We start from the raw sequence: 24,920 nt of genomic DNA, 5'->3' as shown, positions 1-24,920 counted from the left end.
CATCACCGATAGTCACAGTAATACTAGCCTATCCCATAGCCACCATCTTCTCCAGCATGGCCGATCAAGCAACTCATCTCATGGTTGATTAACAACAGTAGACCTGACTGCTTCCTTTCCAGTTCACCAGCGTCTATCCACCATTTCTATTGTAAAGGATTTAGTTCGGATTTATCCCTTCTATTCCATTACAGCACTTGCATTACATGACCACCAAACCGACTGAAGCTTCTACTTCAGCATCGATGTTTGTTTTCCTATCTTGATTCAGTCGAGAATCCATCTACCTACGAACAAGCTTCTACCAAACCATGTTAAAAAGAGGCTATGGATCCAGAAATTAGTGCCTTATTAGAGAACGATCCATGAGACTTGGTGCCTTGTACCTGATTCTCTTATTATTAGATGTGGGTCTTCACTCCAAAACTTCAGTCTAATGGTAGCATTGAGAGACATGAAGCACGATTAGTGGGCTCAAGGCTATAAACAAGAGTATGGCATGACTACCAAGAAAATTTTGCCAATGTTGCCAAACTGATTTCCGTGCACAATCTAATTACCCTCTCTGCTATTTGGCAATGGATTTTCTTTCAGACGAACGTGAAATATGCTTTGCTTCATGGGCATCCGCGGGGATTATGCTGGAATTTTATTTTTGCGTTTAGCAACTTTTATGGAATTCTTACCAGCACATTTTAGAAAGCTAGGGTTTTGCTTGACGGAATCATCATGCTTGGTGCTCAATCTAACTCGCGATTAATTTGAACGCAACTCCAAAGTCATGGTGAACGACCCCATATCTGAGGAAGGCCCGACAGGATCTATATGGTGATGTTGGGTAGAAATTAAGGAAAAGCTTCAATCTTAAACTCCACATTGATCCATATCATGCGACAATTAACTCCGTGCGGACAGCCTTTGCCGTGTAGACAGAACAGGTGGCGGAAACAAATCGTATTCTCCAACCTCGCACTTGCCAAGTAAAATCAAAGGTCGCCTGTGTGTGGAGAAGATGGAGGAGCCATTAGATGGAAATCACATAAGTTTGGGGCTGTATATTTTGTTTATATGTTCATATTGGCTGCTGTAACTGCGATATTTTTGTCTAGTTAGTAGAATAGGTTGAGGTCTTATATAGCCCTTTTCCTTTGGTTGTGTTGGCCTTTGTGCGGGAGGTAAGTCTATTGGGGTGTATCTGACTTTTGGCAAATTCGTAAATTCGATGTAATGTTCTCCTACCTTTCATTTAAAAAAAAAAAAAAAAAAAACATGTATGAAATTCCTACACCCCATGTATTTATCTCAATGCAATCACTCCATCCACAAATATAATTCTTGAATTTCCCTTCTTTGAACAAAAGCAGTGCTGAACAATATTGTGGCAACATTGTGAACTAAAATTGGACAGTTAAAAGGTCATAAATAGCTTTGTTGATGTTATCAAGCAACTGCGTAGGAGAATCGAAGTCATTACTGGAGTTGAAGAACATTTGGAATACTTTTAACACAGAGAGATGGAGTTGTTTGCATGATTTCGGCATGTCGCTGACGCCATCCACCAGAACATGTTCCAGTAACTCTTTCTTCTTCTTATCAAGTATCCTTCTAATAAACTTGATCGAGTCCTCGATGTTTGCTTCTGGATTCTCCTTCAAGTATAGCAAGACTAGATTCATCTTCCCTTCCTCATTTTCCTTCTGGAAATGATTTTCAGCATCAGACGTGAAAAAGAACAGAGATTTATTTATTTATTTATTTTGCTGTTAATTGAAGGAATTTGCTTACCTCATAGCTTTGTATATCATTCAATAGCCGAGTGGAAACCATGAGTAGTTTTGTGACAAGTTCAGTGTGTGAGTACCACTTCAAGTAAGAAGTTAACCCCGGACTCGCCAAATAAGATGCTGAAAGAGTCATTGTATGTGCAGCAATAGATATCATGCCTGTTTCAATATACTCATCCACGGATGGCACAACTCGCATTCTGCTCCATTCAGCTTCCTTTATCCATGACACAAATGTTTCGTACCACTAAACATGGAAATCCACATTCATTATTATCTGAAAATGGTAAGTTTCTAAATTGTTTAAATTGTAAACCTACCAATTCTCGGAGATCTTTCACTATATCATGCCCGTGTTGATCCAAGCATTTCGCCGCAATATCATTGATAAGATCATTAAGCGCTTCAAAGATGTTTTTGCTGTGGTAACTTAGGTCCCCAACCTCCCATCTATTACCATTAAGCAAGGAAATAGTTATACTTTTAGGACATAATTCATGTAAAGAGAAATGCAAGGCCATTCAAGCGAATGCAGTGTGTGATCTGTGTCAATCGTCAGGTGGGCCACAACATGAACATGCCCCAGACTGACAATTAGGCTGTACACATGATTCCATTGATCTTCTTTTTTCATCTTCTTTTCTGAGAGTCCATTTTCCTCGTACATGTATATCCCACCAGGTGGGTGAACCAGTGTGATTTTGGACCTAGGGCATTCTCCTAATGGGTCCAATATGATGTATGGCCCAGATCTCACACATGCATGCCAAATTCTAACAGGATGGAGCGAATAGATACCTTTGAACAGCTTTTGTGAGATTATTCAACTCATCTAATGAGCCCTTCGTGTCAAAGAAATCATCAACAACAGTAACAAGTGTGCCAGTCTTAGCGAGCGTCATCCGTACATTGGAAAGCCCTGGATGGTATACAATGCAAGCCGCAGCAAAGTAGCAGTAGCTAGTTTTCTCTCGTCCGAAGCCGATGTCACGAAGACCCGAGTCCTTGGACCACCTGTTTTTGAGAGTCACCACACAAATCCTTAGCAGGGGGAACTGTTGGAAACACAATAGCACACCTTAACACCCGTCACCAGGTAACCAATCAGTAACATGTCTGGTACATGCATGCGAGCCGTGCATAAGGCGTGGGTCCCACAGAAATATCTTCACTGTGGAGCCTCATGCATGGCTCAGATGCATGTGCTCCATCTAAAGGTGCATGTGAAGATGGCGTGGGTGAGGCTAGCAAACCTAAAACTGTGCAATGGTTTATGGCATTGACAACATATCATTTTGATTTTCATCAATATGAAGATTGGTTTTTTGTTTTTCTTGTTAAAAATAAATAAATAAAGCAATGATCAATAGGCCCCACAACAGGCACTTACAAGTATATGGCTTGTAATATAGAATATAGAGCACAAAGCTCTCATGATGAAAACCAGAGGCATGGTAAACAATACTCTCAGCATGTCATAGCACAAGAAACCAGGATGAATACGAAAAAAAAAAAAAAAACAAAAACAAAAGAAACCAGAATGAAAGCCCCAAACATTAGTCTAATCTTGCTTAGTACCTTTTCATCTCTTCCAATTCAGTCTTGAAATTTGATTGACGAAAAGTGTAGTTTGCCTTTGCCAGTCGTAGCAATACCGCATTATTTAGGCACCGTAACCTGCATATGTGGTTTGCCATTTGTAACTATGGATAGAAAAAATAATTTAATAATAACCATGGATTGGTGAATCTCAAATCCTCATGATCTATACCGATAATAAGCGGCCTTTCCCATCCACAGATAGTGGGTTTCAGTTCCTTCAATGTTCATCCTATGCTCAAGGTGATCCAACCGGGCGAGCCATGGCAGCTTCAACTCGTGCTCAATCTAAGGAACGACACATCCATATTAAGAGCATTCAATTTATCTAGAACTATATCTTTTATAACTTTTAATGGTAAATTAATTTTTCTTTGATAAATCTAGAATTGTATTCTAAAAAGATTGAAACAGGCAAAACCCATGGTTAAGTATACACGGCTTCCTAATTCTAACAAGTGGGACCCATGGTTAGGTAATCCAGACTATTGGCCTGTTGACTCTCACAATGAGTGCATCACGCCCTAAAATTATCTCAGATTGGAAGATTCCCACGGCCGATACTCAGAACTTCTCCGGTTGAATGTGGATCATTGCTGCATTTCTCTCCTTAACCACCTATCTGTATGCCACAATCAAAAGGCTAGGGTTGTCCTCTTGAGGAGATTTTAAAGTCCTAGCCCATTTTTGAGAGACATAACATACCGATGGCGAGGATTACAGAACCATGAGCCGCACTTGGTAGAAGTGCAGGCCTGATTTCTTGCATGAGCCGCACTTAGTAGAAGTGCAGACCTGATTTCTCTGCAAGAAATCAACCAGAATAGTCTACAACGCCTGTTTTAAGTAACACATTAAATCCCCAAGCTCTTTGGGGCCCACCATGCTGTATATGGGAAATCCACTCAGTTCATCAGGTGAAAACCCTTATATTTACTATATATACAAACAGATCTAACCCAATAAAAAATATCAGATGAGCCACACCAATGAGAACTATGTAAAAAGTCGCCAAAAACCTCTTAGTTCACATGGCGTGGCCCGCATGAGTATTGGATCAAGTTGATTTTTTGTATCTTCCAGTCACCCTAGTAAGGCCCTCTCCTTTTCTTTTCTTTTTTTTCTTTTTTTTTTTCCCCTCCTTTTGTAATGATTCTAAGTGGTAACTTCTTTTTTTTTTTAAAAAATAAAATAAAATAAAATAATTTTAAGTGGTAACTTACCTCTCTTTGAATATTGAACGTAACAACGGTATCCTTCGTATTTTTCATTGACATTCCATTCTCTAAAAGTCTTCTTGAGAACGTTCGGACTTCCTCAAGCTCATTTTCACCTACAAACATAAGATCGGTAGCTCGGTGGATGTTTAACATCACACTCAGGAAACATTCGCAGTTCTCTTCCATATGCGATACGATGCTCTTATGTTGAAGAAACCAACAAAATCTTCCTGTAGACATAATAAACATTGTATACTTAGTCAAGATAGTGGTCACAAAATAAGATCAGTAGCTCTGCTAAGCTCTCACACGCACCTCTACATAAAGCTGACATGGCAGCCTGGCAAGTATGTGGTAGCATATATGGTTATAAAACTCGCTGAATCGACTCAAAACTCAGCTGAGTCAACTTGACTCAGTGAGATTTTGAGGAAGCTCATCCTAAGGTTTGATTTTATTAAAAATAACGACCCAGTGAAGCTACGTCCTATTGCAACCAAGTGAGATACATGCACTATTGTTGCTTTGTGTAATGTGATATATATATATATATATATATATATATATATATATAACGACCCAGTGAGATACATGCACTATATATATATGTGTGTGTGTGTGTGCAAGTGCAAGTTGAGTAGACTGTTTTGTGTTTTTGAACTGAGTTGGAGATTCTAATCATTCTTAGGTGAGCCCCACCGTTCAGCTGACGTGGCCCAAGCCAGTCCACTAGTCAGGTGGATGGGGCCCATGCATTTAATGTGTATTGTTGTCCATCAACTGTAACCCTTTCGTTTGTTACCTAACTCCTGACATAGGGTGGCCCACCTGACTAGTGCAATGACCTGCTTTTCTGGTCATGTCATTGTACTCTGGGTACCACCTGCGAACGGATTGGCTACTACCCCTGACACCAGCCAATGGCTGGTGGTCGGTGCTACGTGGGCCCCACCATGATGTATGTGTTTCATCCATTCCGTCCATCTATTTTTACAGATCATTTTAACATGTGGGTATAAAAATTAGGTATATCCAAGTCTCAAGTGAACCACATTACAGGAAACAGTGTTGAATGAGGTTTGACCATTAAAAACATTTTTGAGGCATAAAAGTTTTGGATCAAGCTGATCTTTGTTTTTTCTCTCCATGTGGGCCTGCATGACCTAATCAACAGATTGGATGTCAAATAAACAGTATAATGGGCCTTAGGAGGATTTTAATGGTGGATATCGAATCACTATTGTTTTCATATGATGTGGTCCACCATTTTCAGAGCACGTCGTAAGTCTTGAGACGAAAAATAAGATAGATATAACGATCAAGTGGACCACACTGAAAAAAGAAGTGGGAGATTGAACATATGCCATTGAAACCCTTTTGGGGTTCAAAGAAGCTTTGGGTGAATGTAAAATTTATTTTTCCTCTTAACTCAGGTCTTTGTGACCTTATGAATAGATTAGATGGAAAGTAAATGTTATGGTGGGCCCTACAAAAATTTTAACGGTGAAAATCCTTATCTCCGCTGCTATTTTTGTTATGGTTCATTTGATATTTTGATATGATTCATTTTTTGGATAGTACTGTAAAATGATCTTGAAAAATGGATGAACGGTGTGGATATAATAAATACATCATTGTGTGGCCATGTAACTTTGGTCTCCTTTGAACCGTTCATACATTACGGAGGTCGAGGAGCATCAGCGCTCGTCTTAATTTGCGCGACACGTACCTACACCAGCTATATAGCTGGTATGTGGTACACCAACCAATCCGCTTCCATGCGTGTAGACGTGCTTGGAGGAGGATTTCCTGCGAAAGGCTTCCGCAGGAAGTTCCTGCACTCGGAACCCAGGTGGGGCTTACTTGTGATGTTTGTGAGAAATCCTCTCCTTCTATCCGCTTTTTGAGTTCATGTATGGACATGATGCCTAAAATGAACCGTATCCAAAGCTCAAGTGGGCTGTACTAAAGGAAAATGTGTTAGAAAAATTCCTACCGTTAAAACCTACCTGGGTTCGATGGTGACGTTTACAAGCCATCTATACCGTTAATAACTTCATTCCTACTAGGATAAACTGAAATCACAAATATTAGCATGCTCAAAATGTCTGTGGCCCACAAATATTTCAATCGTGGATGTTCAATTATCACGTTTTTGGCTCACTTGAGCTCTGGAAACGGTTCATTTTTGGCTTCATGTCCTGAATTGAACTCAAAAAATGGATGAACGGGTGGGATTTCTCACAAACATCATAGTGGGCCCCACCTGGGTTCCCAGCGCAGGAACTTCCTGCAAAAGTCTTTCGCAGGAAATCCGCGTCTGAGGTGCCTGTGGGCTTAGCAAAGATTAAAAAATAATAATAACAATAATAATAAATAAGAGGTCAAAAGAAACGCTTACGAGGAGATAAACGATAGCCATGCATCCGCAAGAGTCTAAATGCCAAAGAATCTTTGTACATCTGCAGTGGAACGACCTGAGCGCTTATGGCCTCATGTTCTTGCTTTATCCAATCCCTGCACATTTCATTACCAATATTTCAATGAGAGAGAGAGAGAGAGAGAGAGAGAGAGAGAGAGAGAGATTTGAGTAAGGGAAGACTAGAGAGGCGGTTCGCTGATTTGCATCGAAGGCATTTGAGAGATTCATCACGGGGGTCCTGTGATCATTCAACGATCCAAAAATCAAGTGGGTCTATTTATCCAATGGGCCGCCTGTTGCCTATGACTACGGAATGTTGGAGATGAGGAATCTGAGCAATTCATCAGGTGGGATCCATGGCTCAAAAATCAGTTTGGTCCACTTATATATATATATATATATATATATATAAAACCAGCCGAGAAATTACAAAGAGCTTCGGGCGGACTCAAGCAAAGAAAACAGAAGCCAGGCCGCCTACCATATCACTCTACAGACTCCAGACTGGCTAAAACTTGTTGAAAAAGAAACTCATGACTCCCTGAGAGCACCCAACCCCACCTTATCAAGTAGGAATAAGCACCTAATGAAATGAGTGAGGGCATTCACATTATCCATCCTAATCTTCCCTTGATTGGCCACTCCTTCTCTGGTAAGGCCGTCAGCCGGCCCATTAACTTCAGATTGGTCCACTTATATGATGGGCCGCATGCTGGCTATGAGTATGTACTGTTCCCCACTTGATAGGCCCAGGCTCATTGTGTAGCCAGGGCATGCTATGTGGCCCAGATCTCTCATGCATGCCACGTTTGCAACTCGCCTTCAACCTTTCCTCAAATGGACCTGCTGCTATTTTTACAAGGCTATTCTAACCGTTGGATCTAGGATCATGTTGCAATGATCAAAACTACTTATATAATGTGCCCCACAATGGATGGATAATACAATTAAAATGTTCAGGATTGTAATATCCTATCAAATAAATTATCAAAGTGTTGAATATTGCAATATGAGAGTTTTTCTTTCTTTCTTTTCCCTCATGTATCCAGATCCAACCCTACACTCCTAAGGAATATATATATATATATATATATATATACACACACACACGTTTGGTTTGTCTGGAGAATGCATTCATTCCTTAGATTCTTAACAAAGATATATGATTTTTATCTGCTTGATTATTCCATTGGGAGTATTACCTATAAGTGAGACTCAAAACCTCTTCAATCTCCTCCAAGAAATGCTCTCTCAAACCTAATCTTTCCAATTGATTGACCATCGAAAGCTTAATGAGTTCTTCGTCAACTGGATACATTGGAGGAACTGCACTGTCAAACCATTGAAGTTAGTTTCATCTTATGCAGATGACCCACAAAGCAGTGGTCAAGGTGACAGTTCATATTCAACAGATAATTAAAAATAAAATAAATAAATAAATACATAAATAAAGGTTAAATGACCGAAGTGATTTAGTATTTCAACTGGAAAGCTTCAACGTTGGTTCCCCCATCGACCTATCTTATTATAATATGTAGGGATGTATTCGAGAAAGCCTCAAAACCAAAATGTACATGCATTGATCCCTATTAAAAACCCTATAAGCTACCTTACAAAAATGGGAAAAATCCAATTAGCTAGATAGTTTTTCTCACCTCCATACCCACATCTTTGAACCATGGATTCCAGATAGTCCATACAACCTTTATTTCCTGTGACCATGAAAGCATGCGCCGTGGCAGACGGCGATTGAAACAAGGACCCATCTTTGCTTTGTTGCTTTAGTATTTGCTCTGGACTTACATCATATGTTGTCGGCAATACTTCCATATATGATAAGATCGGATAATTAACACATTCGAAACAATCTTCCCTGCAATTACATGCACATTATCATTCAAGCACGTATATGAAGTAATTTCTCAATTCTAAGACGAAAAAGATAAAAAAATCTTTCCTTTGAAAAAAGAGGATGAAAGTGGGGGAGTTTATCTCTTTTATGCCTTGTTTTACACTTAAATTGTATTTCTAAATCTCTCATATGTGAACTGCTAGAGGTCCAGAAAATGACCATCAAAAATGGGTTACTGAGACAAGGTTTGTTTTGCCTGTATCGGTTGTGGCCCATATGCTGAGATGGTCCAGTGATCAGAACCATCCATGTTCCAGATGCTATATATATTATATGGGCCGCCATGAGAAGCTTTCGGTGATGAATGGATGATTCTGATATTATCACCATTTGCTCGTGAATTTAGAACATTGTCAAGAAATTTTCAGTGGCTCACATTCAACTCCAAAAAGGTCTGAAGGTTGGGATCGTGATTCAAGCCAAATTATTGGACCACAACTCCATGAATGTGGATGCTTTAAACAATCAACCATCCAGCATGTGGGTCCTAACGGGATAACACATGCAAGAGATCCAGAGTCACAACGTGGGCCATGTGGGCCAAACAAACTCTAAATTGGATCCGTAATAAGTTGATTGGTAAAGGACTATTACTTTTTATAAGCAAACAAACATAATGATAGTTTCATGGAGGAAAGAAGCAATACATTTCAAGAATCGTTTGCCTTTCTCTGAAAATATTTTTCACCACCTCTGCCAACCCATCAGGAAAAACATTTAAGCCTGTTGTCCTTGCAAGCTCGATCATACCCGGAAAAACAATAGCAAACCAACGAGGATAACAACCATTGAACTCTTTAAGCAGCTTCTCTGTATTTCCATGAATGAATGACGAACCTAAATTTCCAAAATAACATGAGGCTTGTGAATTATAATTTCAAACTACAACAGTATATAATAAATGAGTTACAATAATAGTCACACATTGAAATGAAAATAGCTCAATATGGGTTTCTAGGATTTTTCCTTCTGGGAGATTTTAGGGGTATGGTCCATCCACAGTGGAATGGAACCTTCCAATTGTCTGGATTCCTGCATTGAAATGATAATAGTCCCAATAATGGCAGCTACAATCGCCGCATCAAGGTGATTTTAGGATTATGGTCCACTCACCTTGATTATAAGAATTGAAAACACATGTCCATCAGGAAGTTGAAAGACAATCATATCACCCCCCACGCAGGTATAGGGTACAAAGTAGGGAAAAACAACACATGTGACACAAGTGGGAGGTAAACTGATATCAATGTTGAGAAAGCAACTCTTTGAACTGGTTTGTTTTGGAAAAGAAGTCTTCAAAAACACTTTTTCATTCCCATTTGAAAACTGTTTGGATCACAATCCAATAAAGGGAACCTCTTTTCCCTCTAAATTTGCAATTTAAAACATTAGATAGGAGCCAAAGCTTTCCTTCCATTTGACTTTATGAAAAATAATAAAATAAAATAAAAATCATATTTCTTTCCTTATCTAGGAAGGCAAGTACAAAGGTAAATGATTTGGTAGAGCAATATTCATAATTTCTCAGGCAAGTACGAACATCCTACCAGCATAAACTTCATGGTGCACCCATAAATATTCAAATGGTAGGTGCTTCCAGTAATTACTACGTTTTTGCACGGTGTGGCCCACTTGAGTTTCTCTTTTTTTGGCTTGTGTACTTATAACATGAGCCGGCGAAATTGACAGACGGACTAGATGTCCCGTGTGAATGTGTATTCCTTTGAATTCGTGTATATCACGACATAGGATGTGTACCCACACCTGTTGCACGTGATTCCATATTTGGAAGCCTCTTATTTCTGAGGTGGATTGGGAGTGGATGACGTGCAGCCTGGACCTCATTCAAAACGATACAGCTCATACCGTGGAGCCCACCTTGCTGCATGTATTCTATATCGATGCCGATCAATTTTTATTTTCTTTTCAGATCTTTCAAGGACATTAGTTCAAAAATAAAGCAGGTCCAATTTTCAGTTGAACAGTACCTTAGGAAACAGTGGTGATTGAATTTACAACAACATTGCGGTGGCCCTAGGAAGCTTTTAATGGTAGGTGCTTCCATTAATTACTACTTTATGTACAGTGTGGCCCACTTGAGTTTCTCATTTTTTGGCTTGTGTACTTATAACATGAGCTGGCGAAACTGACAGACGGACTGGATGTCCCATGTGAATGTGTATTCCTTTGAATTCATGTATATCACGACATAGGATGTGTACCCACACGTGTTGCATGTGATTCCATATTTGGAAGCCTCTTATTTTTGACGTGGATTGGGAGTGGATGACGTGTGGCCTGGACCTCATTCAAAACGATGCAGCCCGTACCATGGAGCCCACCTTGTTGTATGTATTCTATATCAATGCTGATCCATTTTTATTTTTATTTTTTAAGATCTTTTAAGGACATTAGCTCAAAAATAAAGCAGGTCCAATTTTCAGTTGAACAGTACCTTAGGAAACAGTGGTGATTGAATTTACGGCAACATTGTGGTGGCCCTAGAAAGCTTTTAATGGTAGGTGCTTCCATTAATTACTACTTTCTGTACGGTGTGGCCCAAGTGAGTTTCTTATTTTTTGGCTTGTGTACTTATAACATGAGCTGGCAAAATTGACAGGCGGACTGGATGTCCCGTGTGAATGTGTATTCCTTTGAATTCGTGTATATCACGACATACGATGTGTACCCACACGTGTTGCATGTGACTCCATATTTGGAAGCCTCTTATTTCTGAAGCGGATTGGGAGTGGATGACGTGTGGCCAGGACCTCATTCAAAACAATGCAGTCCGTACTGTGGAGCCCACCTTGCTGCAAGTATTCTATATCGATACCATCCATTTTTTATTTTTTTTCAGATCTTTTGAGGACATTAGCTCAAAAATAAAGCAGGTCCAATTTTCAGTTGAACAGTATCTTCGGAAACAGTGGTGATTGAATTTACAGAAACATTATGGTGGCCATAGGAAGCTTTTAATGGTAGAGCTTTCAATCACCACGGTTTCCTATAGTATGGTCCAGCCGAAATTTTGGATCTTCTTCATTTTTGGACTCATGGCCTAAAATGATACGACAAAATAGATGGACAATGTGGATATAAAATACATATCTCAGGGTGGGTCCCACAGTAAGAACTGCACCTAATTAGCCACCTTAGGAACTACCCGGTCCAACCGTGACATGTGTGTTTATTCAAGTTGTCCATTCACTTGGACAGATCATTTTAAGGCATGAGCCAAAAAGGAGGCAGATCCAAGGCTCGAGTGGACCAGGCTGCATGGTAGTAGAGACTTTGATCTGCCTCCTTTTTTAACTCATGTCCTAAGATAATATGCGGACAAGATGAATGGATGGCTTGGATAAAACACATATATCACAGTGGGCCCAAAGAGCCCCTGACATGACCGTTTATCTCTAGATAGGTCCTGGTCCAACCTGTGTCCTCTCATTTCCTGGATACAAGGCTTACGGTGATCCTCCCACAACGTAGCCGTAGGGATCCCTGATGTCTCCTGTAATAAACCAAGGACCATTGCTTTCAACTGTTGGGGCCCGTACTTTCACTGACAAAATGAATGGTGTCCTCAGGTCTTCATCATTTCCAAGTGGGCTCCAGAGTGTTATTTAAGGCTAGCTGTAGCACTGCTTCCATAGAGCCTTTGTAAGCAGAAGCTCTACGTGGCCTACAACAAAGTCCATTTATCATCCACTATGTCCATCAATTTTGTCAGCTCCTGCTAGGACTTGAGCTAAAAGATGAGGCAGGTGCAGAGCTAAAGTGGGCCACATCACACAAAACAATGGTGATGGAAACGACCACTGTTGAAACCTTTTAGACATCCTACTGCCTGAAGTGAATGCTGCAAGAATTCTATAATGTGGGCCTTATTGATCAAAGGTCCATATTGCCCTAAAGGTTGGATAGTGTGATTAGGAAAACCAGTGAACCCCACTTAGTTGTCATTCCACTTACAAGAAAATGGCCTTAGCCGACTGATGTGCTAATCCTTTACCGACAGCCAGTTTTAACGGCTGTCGGCAGCTCCGTATAGATATATATAAAAGAAAAGAAAAGAAAAAAAAACTAACCTATCGCGCGCCTCTCTCTCCCTCTCCCTGCCGCTCGCTCTCCTTCTCACTCCCTCTCTCTGCCGCTCGCTTTCCCTCTCACTCCATCGCTCTACCGCTCGCTCTCCCTCTCACTCCATCGCTCTGCCACTCCCTCTCTCTGCCTCTCCTTCTCCGTCTCCGGCCCTCTCCCTCCCTCTATTTGCCTCTCCCTCTCTCTGTCAAAACCCTAGTCTTCTCTCTCTCTCTCAAAACCCTAGTCCCCTCTCTTTCTATCTCCTCGGCCCTCTCCTGCAACAGCAGGTATCTCTCACTCCGCTCGATCTACCGCACATCAAGGAGCATTCTACTGCAACATCAGGTATCTCTCTCTCTCTCTCTCTCTCTCTCTCTCTCTCTCTCTCTCTCTCTCTCTCTCTCTCTCCCCTTATCTATTCATATCAATTTGGGCATTTTTTGGCATTTTTTAAATCCTTCAAGTAACATTGTGCAATGATTTGTGTATTGGGATTTTTTGAGTTTCGAATCCCTAAATAGGGATTTGTAGTGTCGATTCCATAATTGCGGATTAGTGTAGAGGTATTGTCTGAGAGAAGACAGTCATGTATCAGAGGTTCATTTGCATGAAGATGTTGATATGGGGCTAGAAAAGTTTTGGATCCCTTCGTCCAGGTCTGTTTGACCTAATCAATAGCTTGGATGGCAAATAAAGATTACAGTGGGCCCTAATCTCATGATGCTTATGTCTACTACTTGTCTAAACCATATTAAACCTGAACTTTCCATTTGCTGAATTTTGGTGTTTCTATTATTTTACCAATTTTTATTTATTTATTTATTTTTTTATTTTTTCTTACCGTATTTCTAACAATTGATGCTGAACTAGAAATGAATATTTCCGTTCCCTTTTTTTTTGCCATATGCCTAACTACAAGTCAAACAAATCACATCAAAGTCATACTATAGTATTAAATCCATGGATCCAGCAGACTATGAACAGAAACTTACCTGGAGAGCTATTATCTGATCCTCCACTGTATCTTTAACAGTTAGCCGTGAAATAGTCACAGGGCGAGTCTGCCCAATTAGATGTGCCCTGTCAATAGCTTGATCTTTGGTAGTTGGGTTTCTCCAAGGATCTAGAAGAATAATGTGATAGGCAGCGACCATGTTTAGACCGAGATTTCCAGCCTTCAATGACATGATCATGATAGTCACTTGAAGAAAAAAAAATCAAGTTTAAATCAATGTATAATACATTTCTAGAAGGCAACAGAAAAATAACAAAGGGAACTTTTACAATATCTCATGCACCATGCATCTCTTTAAAAAAAATAAAAATAATAGGAAAGTAAGAATAAAAAGAACCTATAAGGCTGAACTGAGCTTCATACTAATGACAGCAATGAACTTTACACATTTCTGTAAAGCTGAAGTGTCAAACCTCTTGATCAGCTGTGAAATCTTTCACAGCCCTGTCTCTTGAAGCCAGAGACATCCTCCCATCAAGTCTCCTGTACTGTATACATGATTGGTTTAATGAAATCTCAAGTCCAGCATGCAAGTCCATTGGGAGAAAACAATAGCCTCGTCAGGTAGTTCAGATTGCATTGTAGAGTTGAAAGATGTATTTTTTTTTAGCATGGCCATTAGAGTAGCCTTGCTCTGAGATATGGTCATAAGTGCTTTCTACAGAGAGAGCTACATCTTTGCATCCCTCACAAGTCACAACTAACTATGGAACTTGGATTCCTTAATTTACAAACTGAATGAAGAATCTCCATTGCAGATCCAATTTTAGAACTGCACAAACTCTGCCCAGCTGCTTGGATGGGTCAGTGTATCTGGTTTTATTGGGTCATTGTAGCTGTCAATTAGATTCCATGCTTACATTCCCAAATCCTCCTTTGCTAATTTAAAATCAAGGACAATATACCTGGTTTTCAATTTTGTAAAAGTTGCATGTTTCAGTGATAGACTACTGGTACTCTTAACTCTTCACATTTTTTTAAAAAAATGTACCACCTACTTTTTATTTACTACTGAAGTTTGCCTGTAGTCTTGTGGCACATGCATTGTAATAATGCTGGCTATATTTGATAATTCAATAATTTTTAGTTGCAGGACATTGAAGAAATGTTGGAGCATAGTCAAGGAACCACTCCTTCATATACTTTTAGCAATGGAAAACCGGATTATGGTGATATGTTTGACGCCCAAGAGGGGTTTTTTCATGGACTCACCACCTCTGTTAGCAATGGCTTCAATGGCGTCAATTCTGGTTGGAGCAGTGCTTTTAGTGATCTTATTTCGGATCTGTACAGTCAAGCTGAGCAGATATCCACTGTAAATTCTACTCGACAACCCACTGCAAATGAATTTAGTTCAACTCAGTTGGGCCTGAATTCAGATTTAGTAAATGGTGATGATGATTTGGATGAAAATGACTGGGAATTCAAGGATGCCTTCTCAGAAGGCACAGTTGGAAATGGGAATCCTGAATTTGAGATTGTAGATGCACATCAAAACTTTTTTGCTGAACTAAAGCTAAAGAATTTTGTAGGTTTCTACTCTAGATTGAAAGACGAAGCACGATTTTTCATACTTGACCATCTTGATGATCTCAAGGTGAGTGCAAATTCATTGTTAAGATCTATCTTTATCATTTCATAAAGCTGAAAGAAATTGAATGGTTCTTGGTATTAGAAAGCCAAGAAGGATGCTGCTCTTTCTAGTGATGAAGTAAAGGTTATGGCCTTTGATGAGGAAATTCATGTGTGTAGTTTCATCAAATTGGCTTGGTCTTTTCCTTTGAAACCTTGTGTGTGTGTGTGTGTGTGTGTGTGTGTGTGTTTTGACATGTTTGCCTCGGTCCTATATGTTCCAGTTCACTTTTGGGGGTGTGGTATTTCTTCCTTAGGATGCTTCGGTTTCTTAATTCTAGGTTTGTGCTAGTAAAAGTATGAAATACAATATACAGGTCACCTAGAACTTCAATTATTGTACTTGGGCTAATGATGGTTAATCATCTACATTGTTGGAGCTATTTCTGTAGCCTACTTGTGCTGCTATCTTCAATGTCACCCAGTTGTCGTATACTTGGTTGTTTAGTACATAAGGCTGTGATCTGGAGTTGAGTATTAGGTGTTTACTAATGGGATCTATTTTGGGTAGGATACGGATTGAAAGGTTGTGAATTAAACAAGTTTTTGTTAGGAAGCATAATGCTAGTATTTCAAGTCAGACATGGACCAGAATCAGTTCCCAGAGTTGTCCGTACATCGTCCAACTGGATTCAATTAGCTTGAGGAGAGGCTCCTAATCTGCTTTAATTTGACATTTGTTCCATTTCAGCCAATGGAGATATATCTGGATGATGAGGCCAAGTTGACCCTGCATGGTCTCGTACAGGTACTCGATGGTTTCTGAAATGTGCATTGAGTTCTCTTATTACCTTTTGTTTTCTCGTCTTTTTTGTAATTGCTCCGCACTTCTTTTCTGACCATATATGTGGATGCTTGCTTCTGAGGTGGGAGTAACTAATGTATCTTTTCTTTTATTTGCACATAAATGGTGAGCCTATGGCATGACTTGTCATGAAAGTGTATTATTCTGTTTCTGCAATTGGTTGAACAAAAAAAAAACACTACGATATGATGGTTTTTAATGGTTATGGATGAAAAACCTTGTTCAACATACACATAGTTGTGATTTTTATTTTTATTTTTATTTTTATTTTTATTTTTTTTTATAATGCCATTTCTTTGATGGGTTTGGTAAGTTTTCATTTAGAAATGCTATGCCAGTCGTTGTTGGGAAAAATAGAATATGTGGTATGCTGTGCACATGGAAGATGTGGGCAATATCCAGATGTGTGCAGTGAATCATCTCTTTCAGCCTACTGCATGAGCTGCATGAATATGCCATCGTAGGATCTCCTTGCTTGGTTGTAGTGTCTAGGTTTGTCTCACTATAGCTGTGGATTTTCATTTAGAACCAAGGTTGAAAATGCAAACCGATATCCACACCCAGCCTCAATGATGGATATGCCCCATCTTTGCTTGTGGTAATACACAAACATGACCTTTTTGCTATTGAATTTCTAAGTTGTAGAAAGGTTGCATCTTGCCAAAAAGGTTGGGGATGTAAATAGTGGCTTTTTGAAAGCTCTCTAGAGTGGTTGCAATTCAAGAAAGGGTGTTTTTTTGGGAACATGAGTAGAAGACTAAGGATGCTTGTATATAATTTATGTATTGCTTACTTTCAGTGACTACTCATGCATAGATTACCTGTATAATTTAGCCATTACATGTCATTTTTTGTTATTATATGTTTCTCTTTGATGGGCAAGACTTCTTGAATGCCTCTCTTCATGCATTGCACTTCCACTGGGATGTATCAGTGAATTCTTGATAATACTTATCTATTAGAAATAACATTCAATAACTTCTGTAAAACTCGGGAACACATAGTAACAGCCTTACATTCTTTGGAGCTGAATATATTTAAACATTCACTATAACCCCCTTTTTTGTTTCTTTGCTTTTGTTGTTTTTTTTTTTTTCTTTTTTTTTGCCCCATGTTTCCAGGAAGCTTATATTGATTAATGCCTGTGATTTTGCAGGGGAAGTGTGAGGCGTACTAAAGAAAAAAGAAGTTACCTTCTTGCCAGTGAATACTCTACTTTCTCATTTGTACTTTTGACTGATATGTAATATTTTTAGAGTAGACAAGAGACTTAATTCTCCTCAATGAATATTTCATGGTAGTTTTAGATCTTGATTTAATATCCCAAATGGGTTGTTTGTTATGGGTAAGTTGCTAGGAAATTGAAATCTGAGCCATAAAACTATATGTTTGTCCACTTAATGGATTAGTGACTTCTAATACTTCCATTCTCTTTACACAGGCCATCTAACTGGAGGAAAAAGCGAATCCCTTTTCACGACTTCATGTTGGGTGTCCATAGTCGCCTTCAAGTAAGAATTTTCACGACTTCATGCTTAGTGAGGCATGCATTTCATGAAAAAGAGGCATGCATAACAAGTGATTTCTTGTTTAGAAGCCTGCAATATAACTTCATGCAAGCCATGTACTATCTGTTCATTCCCTCACATTTATGTAACATAGTTTGTTATTCCTCTAATTGATAACGTTTGCATTTGAGTAGTTTGTTATTCCTCTAACTGATAATGTTTGCATTTGATTATCTTAATACTGGGGCATGTTGTTTGCTTGCAGTCGATCACAATGCATCATTAACATGAGAGATGCATCAGAGTAGACTTCCTTTTTCTCTATACAGGGTCCGTGTAAACTGGAGTAGACTTCTACAAGAAGTTGTGTGGAGTATCCATTATTCAAAGGTGAGCTTTTATGCAAGTATTGAATTTGGATTTTTGGCATTAAAAACTAAGCGAGTATTTTGAGATAAATATGAGATTTTGTTTCAAATAGGAATGCAGTCACTTGATATCAATATTCAGCCCCTTGACTTTATAATGACATATTGAAATATGAATATATGTGACTATTTCATCAGAGCTTTATTCTTTTAAAATGTCTGTACTATTGTGAAGCTCTTCCTGTAGGTTTGTGCTATTTGTGTTGAACTCTTGCTAAGAACTCCGATTTCCATGAAACTCCATGGATCTCAATTTCCAAGCGAATCGGTTTATGTGGAAACATATTTCTTGTGAAAGAGATTGCCTAGGCTGCTTGGGTACTGGGAAAGCCATCCTCAGGCATTCCTCAAAAGCTTATTTGGTTTCTCAAGAGCCACTTTGCAAAGCAAAAGCCAACTGCATTGTTTTGCAGGCTTCTTCAGTGTAAACTTAGGCTTGATTCTTCCATAACATAAATGTTAATTTTCTCCTCTTTAATTCAATTATATTTGCTGACCAATTGAAAAGGAGTTTTGAGTCTCAAGGTTCAAGATTGAAGAATTGAACTTGAGACTTTTTGGGGTTGGAGAACCAAGTATGGTAGAAAGTTGAGTTTTCTTGTTTTATCTCGTTTGTTTTATTTAGTGAAAGGAAGTAATTTTAAATATGTGATCTTTAATTGAAATTGGCCATTTCTGTAATGGTGTTTCCATAGCCACATGTTTTTCATAGCTGATCAGGTTCATTTTCCCACTTCGTTGTGGTGGAAGACTGCTGATATTGGTTTATTTCTTCCTAGATGTGAAATTGTCTAAAAAATTATTTGGATATCTGGGCCCTGTGCAAGTTTGGTTCATAGATTTTTGTAGTAATCTGGAAAATTCAGAAAATAGTTGTTAATACTTGTAAAACCATGTTGTTGTTGTTGTTGTTGTTTTTTTTTTTTTTTTTTTTTCTTGTAGAATTATACATGCGAATGTTGAGCCTTTCAGCTGTTAGTTGCTTTCTGTTCCACATACAAAACTGTTTCCTATCACCTCTTATGTTGTTTGTCTCCCTATATATTGTTACACATACAATTTGTTATTGGTAGACTCTCATGTCTTATCTAATGGCACAATACACGCTAATAATTAGCCATTTTCATTGATTAGTTAGTGTCGACTGTCACAGAGTTCGTGATAGTAGAACTGCTTTACTTGCAATGGATGGATCCAAACCAGCCAATTTATCTTTACATCAATTCAACTGGAACGACTCGTGATGATGGTGAAACGGTATGTTGGTTCTCATTTCCAACTTGGTTTAGTCTTATACTCAGCTAGACAAGGTTATATATGTGCTTCAAATTTAAGTTTTTGAATCTCTACTGTTCCAATTTTCAGAGCAACTGTTGAATTTGTGCATATGGGCTTGCTATCCACATATGCACGCTCTCCACATGCAAATGCAGCAGAGTGCCAACATGGCTGGTCCACTCATCAGGCAGCGACCCCTATATGAAAGCAATGGATGGTTTAAGATAACTTGCCAACAATGTTAAAAAAGAAGAAGAAGAAAAAGAAAAAAGAAAGATTACTTGCTAACAGTCAATTGTCAACATAGACAAATCTATAAGTCCTCTGGAGAAAATCCTTTCCTTAAAATGCTTCCTATGACGATGGATTGTTTAAGATTAACTTGCCAACAGTGCACTGTCAACATAGACATCTGTGTAAGCCCTCTGGCAAAAATCGCTTTCCTATTATCTCTCCATGCTTCCTATGATGGATGCTTGCTATAGCCATCTATTTCATCTTTAATTGCATTGTATTTTAGTTGATATGATTCTTTTTCACCTGTGCTTACAAGCTCTGCTTCAGAATTTTTCTCTATAATTCTTTGTGAAACCTTTTATCTAAGCTGCAAGTCATTCATTTGTTGCACCAACCTTTTGTGTACTTCATTCTTCTTGAGAACTTCTAATTTTTTTCTAGAATAATGGCAGGGTTTTGATATGAAACTAATTAATATAAATCAGACTTGCAAAGTTACAAAGGTGATGCTCCTTTCTCTTTTATTTGAGTTCTTTCTTAGGAATAAAATTCATTTCTCTATTGTATGTGATCTTTCTCTTCACTTAATGTTTCAGGGAGGACAAGTGGTCAAGTACACTGCCATGTTAGCTTGTGGCAACTATCATGGAGTTGTGGGCTTTGCAAAAGGAAAAGGCCCAGCAATTCCCATTGCCCTCCAGAAGGTATCTATTTGATGCATTTGTAGATATCAGCTCAAATTTGAAGTCCTTGTTAATTGGGAAATCGATTATTTATGGTTAATTTTGCATTGTGGCTCATCCATCAACAAAAGAGTGACTATTTTACCTCCATTTGTTGCCATTCTGAGACACTGGCAGCCACTTTTGGCAAGTATTCATGAACTTACTTCTTTAGATGGTCTGAATGCCCTCGTTATTGATGATCATGCTTTGGTAGCAAACGCACTGGCTCTTGAGGTGATTGAACTTCCACACTCCTATCTCTTTCCAGTTCCATGGAAACTGCGAGTTGTATATACTCCCATTGAAGAGTTTTGTGATTGAATTTTGTACTCTCACAGTTTTAATCCACCATATTTCTTCCCTTGCATTTGTAATTGATCTTAAATGGATTAGTTGAGAGTTTTCACTGCATAAATGCTAATAAGATTGATACTTTGTAAAGAAATTTGATATAATTGATGTAATTAGTGTTTCTTCCTAGTGCTCGTGATGTCACTCTAGCAAAATCCATATCTAGATAATTAGATAATTAGATGTAGCTATGTCTGGTAATATATAGTATATTGGAGCTTGTCATGACCATTGTGCTTGTGAAAATTTCAGGGAATTCCACAAATTATTTTGTTGATGCTATACTGTTTTATCAGTCTTAACTGTTTTTGTTTTTCCTGAAAATTGGTTTGAATTTCTTGTGTATTTCATCTGTGGAGGTATTTAATTCACTTATAGAGTAGGTGTAGATGTTGCATGATTAAAATCACCAAAGATCGATAGAAGAAATGAGTCCCTTGGAAACAATGGCAATCATTGGCAACAAGGAGATCATTGATATTAACCAAGGTATGATAGCTGCTTAGACTGGTGGATGCATGTGGGTCACCTTTTTTTTTCTTTTTCTTTTTTTTTAAACTTTTTGATAAGAAAGATTTCTCTATTGCTACAAATTGTCAGTGGCCATGATTTCTATTCCTACAGATTTAATCTGTAGCAAAATTTTAAAGAGCTACGGTACCAATGACTACGGTCGTACTGTGGGCTCGTTATCTTTAGCTACGGATTTTATTCGTAGCTTTTGACCACTTTTTGGTAGTGTAGAAAAAATGGCGATTTAGCGGCGTCCAGCACAATTGTCAGTAAAGGTCCTGACCGCCGGTAAAGCCTTTACCGACCGAGGCTTTACCGGCTGTTAGCTAACCGCGGGCAAAGGATTTTCTGGCGGTTTTCTGGGACTTTGCCGGCGGTTTTGACCGCCGGTAAATACCAGTTTTCTTGTAGTGTTCGTCTAACATCATAGGAGTAGTGCGCGATAACTATGTCACATTTACAATGTTCTACTTAAACTAGATACTCAAAATCGTGTGGGCTTGAAAGGAGAGAAGTTTGGATGAGTTTCAAACTCTTGGACCTCTCAACTATATAATCAAAGCTGAGTCCCATGCATACATGCAAGTGAAGCTTCTAATTCAACCGTGGTACTTCTCTAAAGTACAATGATGGCGTTAGATACTCCCTTTTATTTAGTTTATTAAATCTCCATACCTAATGCATGGTTACACCCTTTTATTTACTTAGTTTATTTGACCGCTATACTTGATACATAGGTACACCCTTTTATTTAGTTTATTTGATCTCTACACCTGATGCATATCATATCCTCTTCAATTCCATTCCACTACAGCTGTAGCTCAAATGGGTTGTGCAGGCTCCACTTGTAATGTGTTCATGACATCCCTTGTTTAGTCATCTTCCAAAAATCAAGTCAATCCATTACTCACGGTGAGTAGCAAGAGTAGTCCCGCTCTTTTCCATAATGCGTGGCGACTCGAGTACGACTTAGAATCATAATTGATATCATGATTTTTTGGGCTGTAGAAAAAAATGAGGAGGTAGGGGATGTCATCAACACTTTATGGTGGGCCACAGAAATTAAAATATAATAATAATAATAATAATAATAACCAAGACAAAACAAATACCTAGCTTTATGTTGGTGGACCCGATGTTCCATCTGTGGAGTGCGACCATGCAAGCCAGGGTTGCAGAGAGGCAGTCTATGGCAGGGACATTGCAATGTCCTGGCTCTCCCCAGAACCCTTCCTTCCTCTGATTGCTGAGTATCCAGTCCACACATTTACTGAACATTGGACAGTTAGGATGTTGAGGGTGCGAGATCAAGGCCAACCATGCCGTATCATATGCAGAAGGGGACACAAGGGAGTAGAGATGGACAGACGAAAACATCTCATCCTTGATCTCTTGAACAAGGGCTTTGATGGACTCCATAAAGAAAACTCCGGGCCATAGAAAGCTGATCTTATATATCTGAACCACGCTTCCCAGAACTTGCTTCTTTTAAGTGTTGTTTGGAGGAAGCCAATGCTCTTATTTATAATGTCTAAAAGGCTCAACGTCAGCAATTGACCCCACCAGAATTTCCTGGTGGAAGCCCTTCTATGCGAAAGCTCTCTGGGGTCCACCACCATGAGCCCGAAAATGACGACAGTACTCAAGTGGACCATACAACGTGAAACATAACTTAATACACCCGTGAAAGATTTGGATCAAGCTTACATTTACTCCTTTTTATTATTTTACATTCATCAGTATGGGAATAACCTTATGAACGGTTTGGATGACACATAACTTCATACACCCGTGAAATGTTTTAATGGTGGATTTTCCCATTATTACTGTTTTTTGTGGCGTGGCTAACTTAATTTTTGGGTTTGTCCCAATTTTTGGCTCATATCCTAACATCAGCTGGTGAAATTGATGGACGGAGTGGATGCCACAAGGACATATATGTGGGAGCCACACAGCTTTTGCTTACAAAGCTCCCGAGGGGCAGGAGTTACAAACAGGACTTTTCTATTTTCTTATTTTCATTGACGAGGACATCACTAAAAGTCTACATCCATTTCCTCCATTTTTCATTCATAAGAATCCAATTTCTTCAGCCGTTGAAAGCAATGATCCTTTTCCCACCGTAGGAGCCATGGGGATCGTGAAAAATATAAGAAGGACGCCATTATTTCAACATGCATCCAAAGGGATATACATGACACACATGCAAATATTAAACACCTGTGTGTAAGATCTGAGCATCCCATAAGGTTGGAAATAAGTCTTAAATCTTCTGCCTAAAATATCAGAAAACTTTACTCTTCAGGTCGGCCGCAACCTGCAAAGTAAATTGACGGTTAATATTTTCTCTTCTATTCATGTTTTTTAAGTCGTGGCCCACCTAATGTGTGAAATGACCTGACTTTTATGCAAGAATATCTAAATAGTATATTACATCTGATGGACAGGTCAGATCTCATGCACATGTCACATCAGATACAGGCACCCGCATGTGATTGTGTCAGCTTCTACGCGCGTGTAAAATTAGCAAACCGAACTGAAAGCATGCGACACGAGGATTTGTGATGTTGATTGTGTGGTCAAAGCAACGCCACATAGCCACGCGGTGTATGAACTTTGTGGGGTCCACCGTGACACGTGTTTTAACCACCCCTAAAAAATTGGATGGATGCCGTTAATAAAACGCATACAACATGGTGGACCCCACAAAGGCCTTACACTAGCACCACAACAAATGCGAATTTTAGCGGCGCTCACAAGCGCCGCTGTAGGTCCAAAAAGCGCCGGTGATTCTATTATCGGCGCTAGTCAAGGGCCGATAAATGGGTATGTCGCTAAAAGTATTGGCGGCGCTAGGAACTTCTATCGGCGCCTTTCTGAGCGCCGATAATTGTATGTTTTCCGGCGCTAAAAGGCGTCGATAAAAATCCCTTTGAGCGCCGGTAAAAAGGTTTGTGGACACTTTTTCTTGCGGAAAAGTGCCGTAAGATTTCTACACAAGCGCCGGGAGAGGCCTTTGTATGGACTTGAGAGGCCCTAGCATCTAGTAAATTTTTTTTTTTTTTATATATATAATTCAATCAAAACCTGTATTTTTTAAATATTTGAAACATAAAAATGATGCAATACAAATAAAATTGAATATTAAACAAAATTTATATTACCACAAAAAAAAAATATATATATTACAATAAATGGTCTTAAATGTAAATAAATAAATAAAAACAAATCCTCTATATGGTCTACTCCTAGCACAAGTGGCGTCAAAAGGCTGAATGTTCCCAGTGAGAAAAGAATACCAAACATAACAAAAAGAAAAAAGACAGAAAATTTGGAAAACTACTCCTTATAGTGAACTATTTATTTATCTGGAATTGTTCTAACAAGTTGGTCAGCTGCAAATTT

The 24,920-nt window shown here is 38.9% G+C and overlaps 1 protein-coding gene and 2 long non-coding RNA genes across 3 annotated transcripts; 2 read left to right on the top strand and 1 right to left on the bottom strand.

Annotated features, from left to right (window-relative positions):
* Positions 1-1,272: 1,272 nt before the first annotated feature.
* Positions 1,273-22,982, bottom strand: LOC131221946 ((E,E)-geranyllinalool synthase-like). The gene is made up of 12 exons (XM_058217250.1): positions 22,628-22,982; positions 9,585-9,774; positions 8,681-8,898; positions 8,228-8,351; positions 7,005-7,120; positions 4,607-4,833; positions 3,556-3,671; positions 3,363-3,461; positions 2,583-2,798; positions 2,105-2,234; positions 1,786-2,031; positions 1,273-1,697 (listed from the first exon to the last, which is right to left on the bottom strand). The coding sequence occupies exons 1-12, from the start codon at positions 22,932-22,934 to the stop codon at positions 1,395-1,397; spliced, it is 2,292 nt and encodes a 763-aa protein (XP_058073233.1). The 5' UTR covers positions 22,935-22,982; the 3' UTR covers positions 1,273-1,394.
* LOC131221950 (uncharacterized) lies at positions 15,006-16,419 on the top strand. The gene is made up of 4 exons (XR_009159680.1): positions 15,006-15,353; positions 15,571-15,635; positions 15,714-15,782; positions 16,362-16,419. It is a non-coding gene; the product is annotated as an uncharacterized LOC131221950 (long non-coding RNA).
* LOC131221949 (uncharacterized) lies at positions 17,816-18,461 on the top strand. Its single transcript, XR_009159679.1, has 2 exons — positions 17,816-17,986; positions 18,249-18,461. It is a non-coding gene; the product is annotated as an uncharacterized LOC131221949 (long non-coding RNA).
* Positions 22,983-24,920: the final 1,938 nt, after the last annotated feature.

This window comes from Magnolia sinica, chromosome 12, assembly GCF_029962835.1.
Source record: "Magnolia sinica isolate HGM2019 chromosome 12, MsV1, whole genome shotgun sequence".
Classification (NCBI taxonomy): domain Eukaryota; kingdom Viridiplantae; phylum Streptophyta; class Magnoliopsida; order Magnoliales; family Magnoliaceae; genus Magnolia; species Magnolia sinica.
Note: the sequence above shows the minus strand (reverse complement) of the source record. Positions and strands in the feature narration are given on the sequence as shown.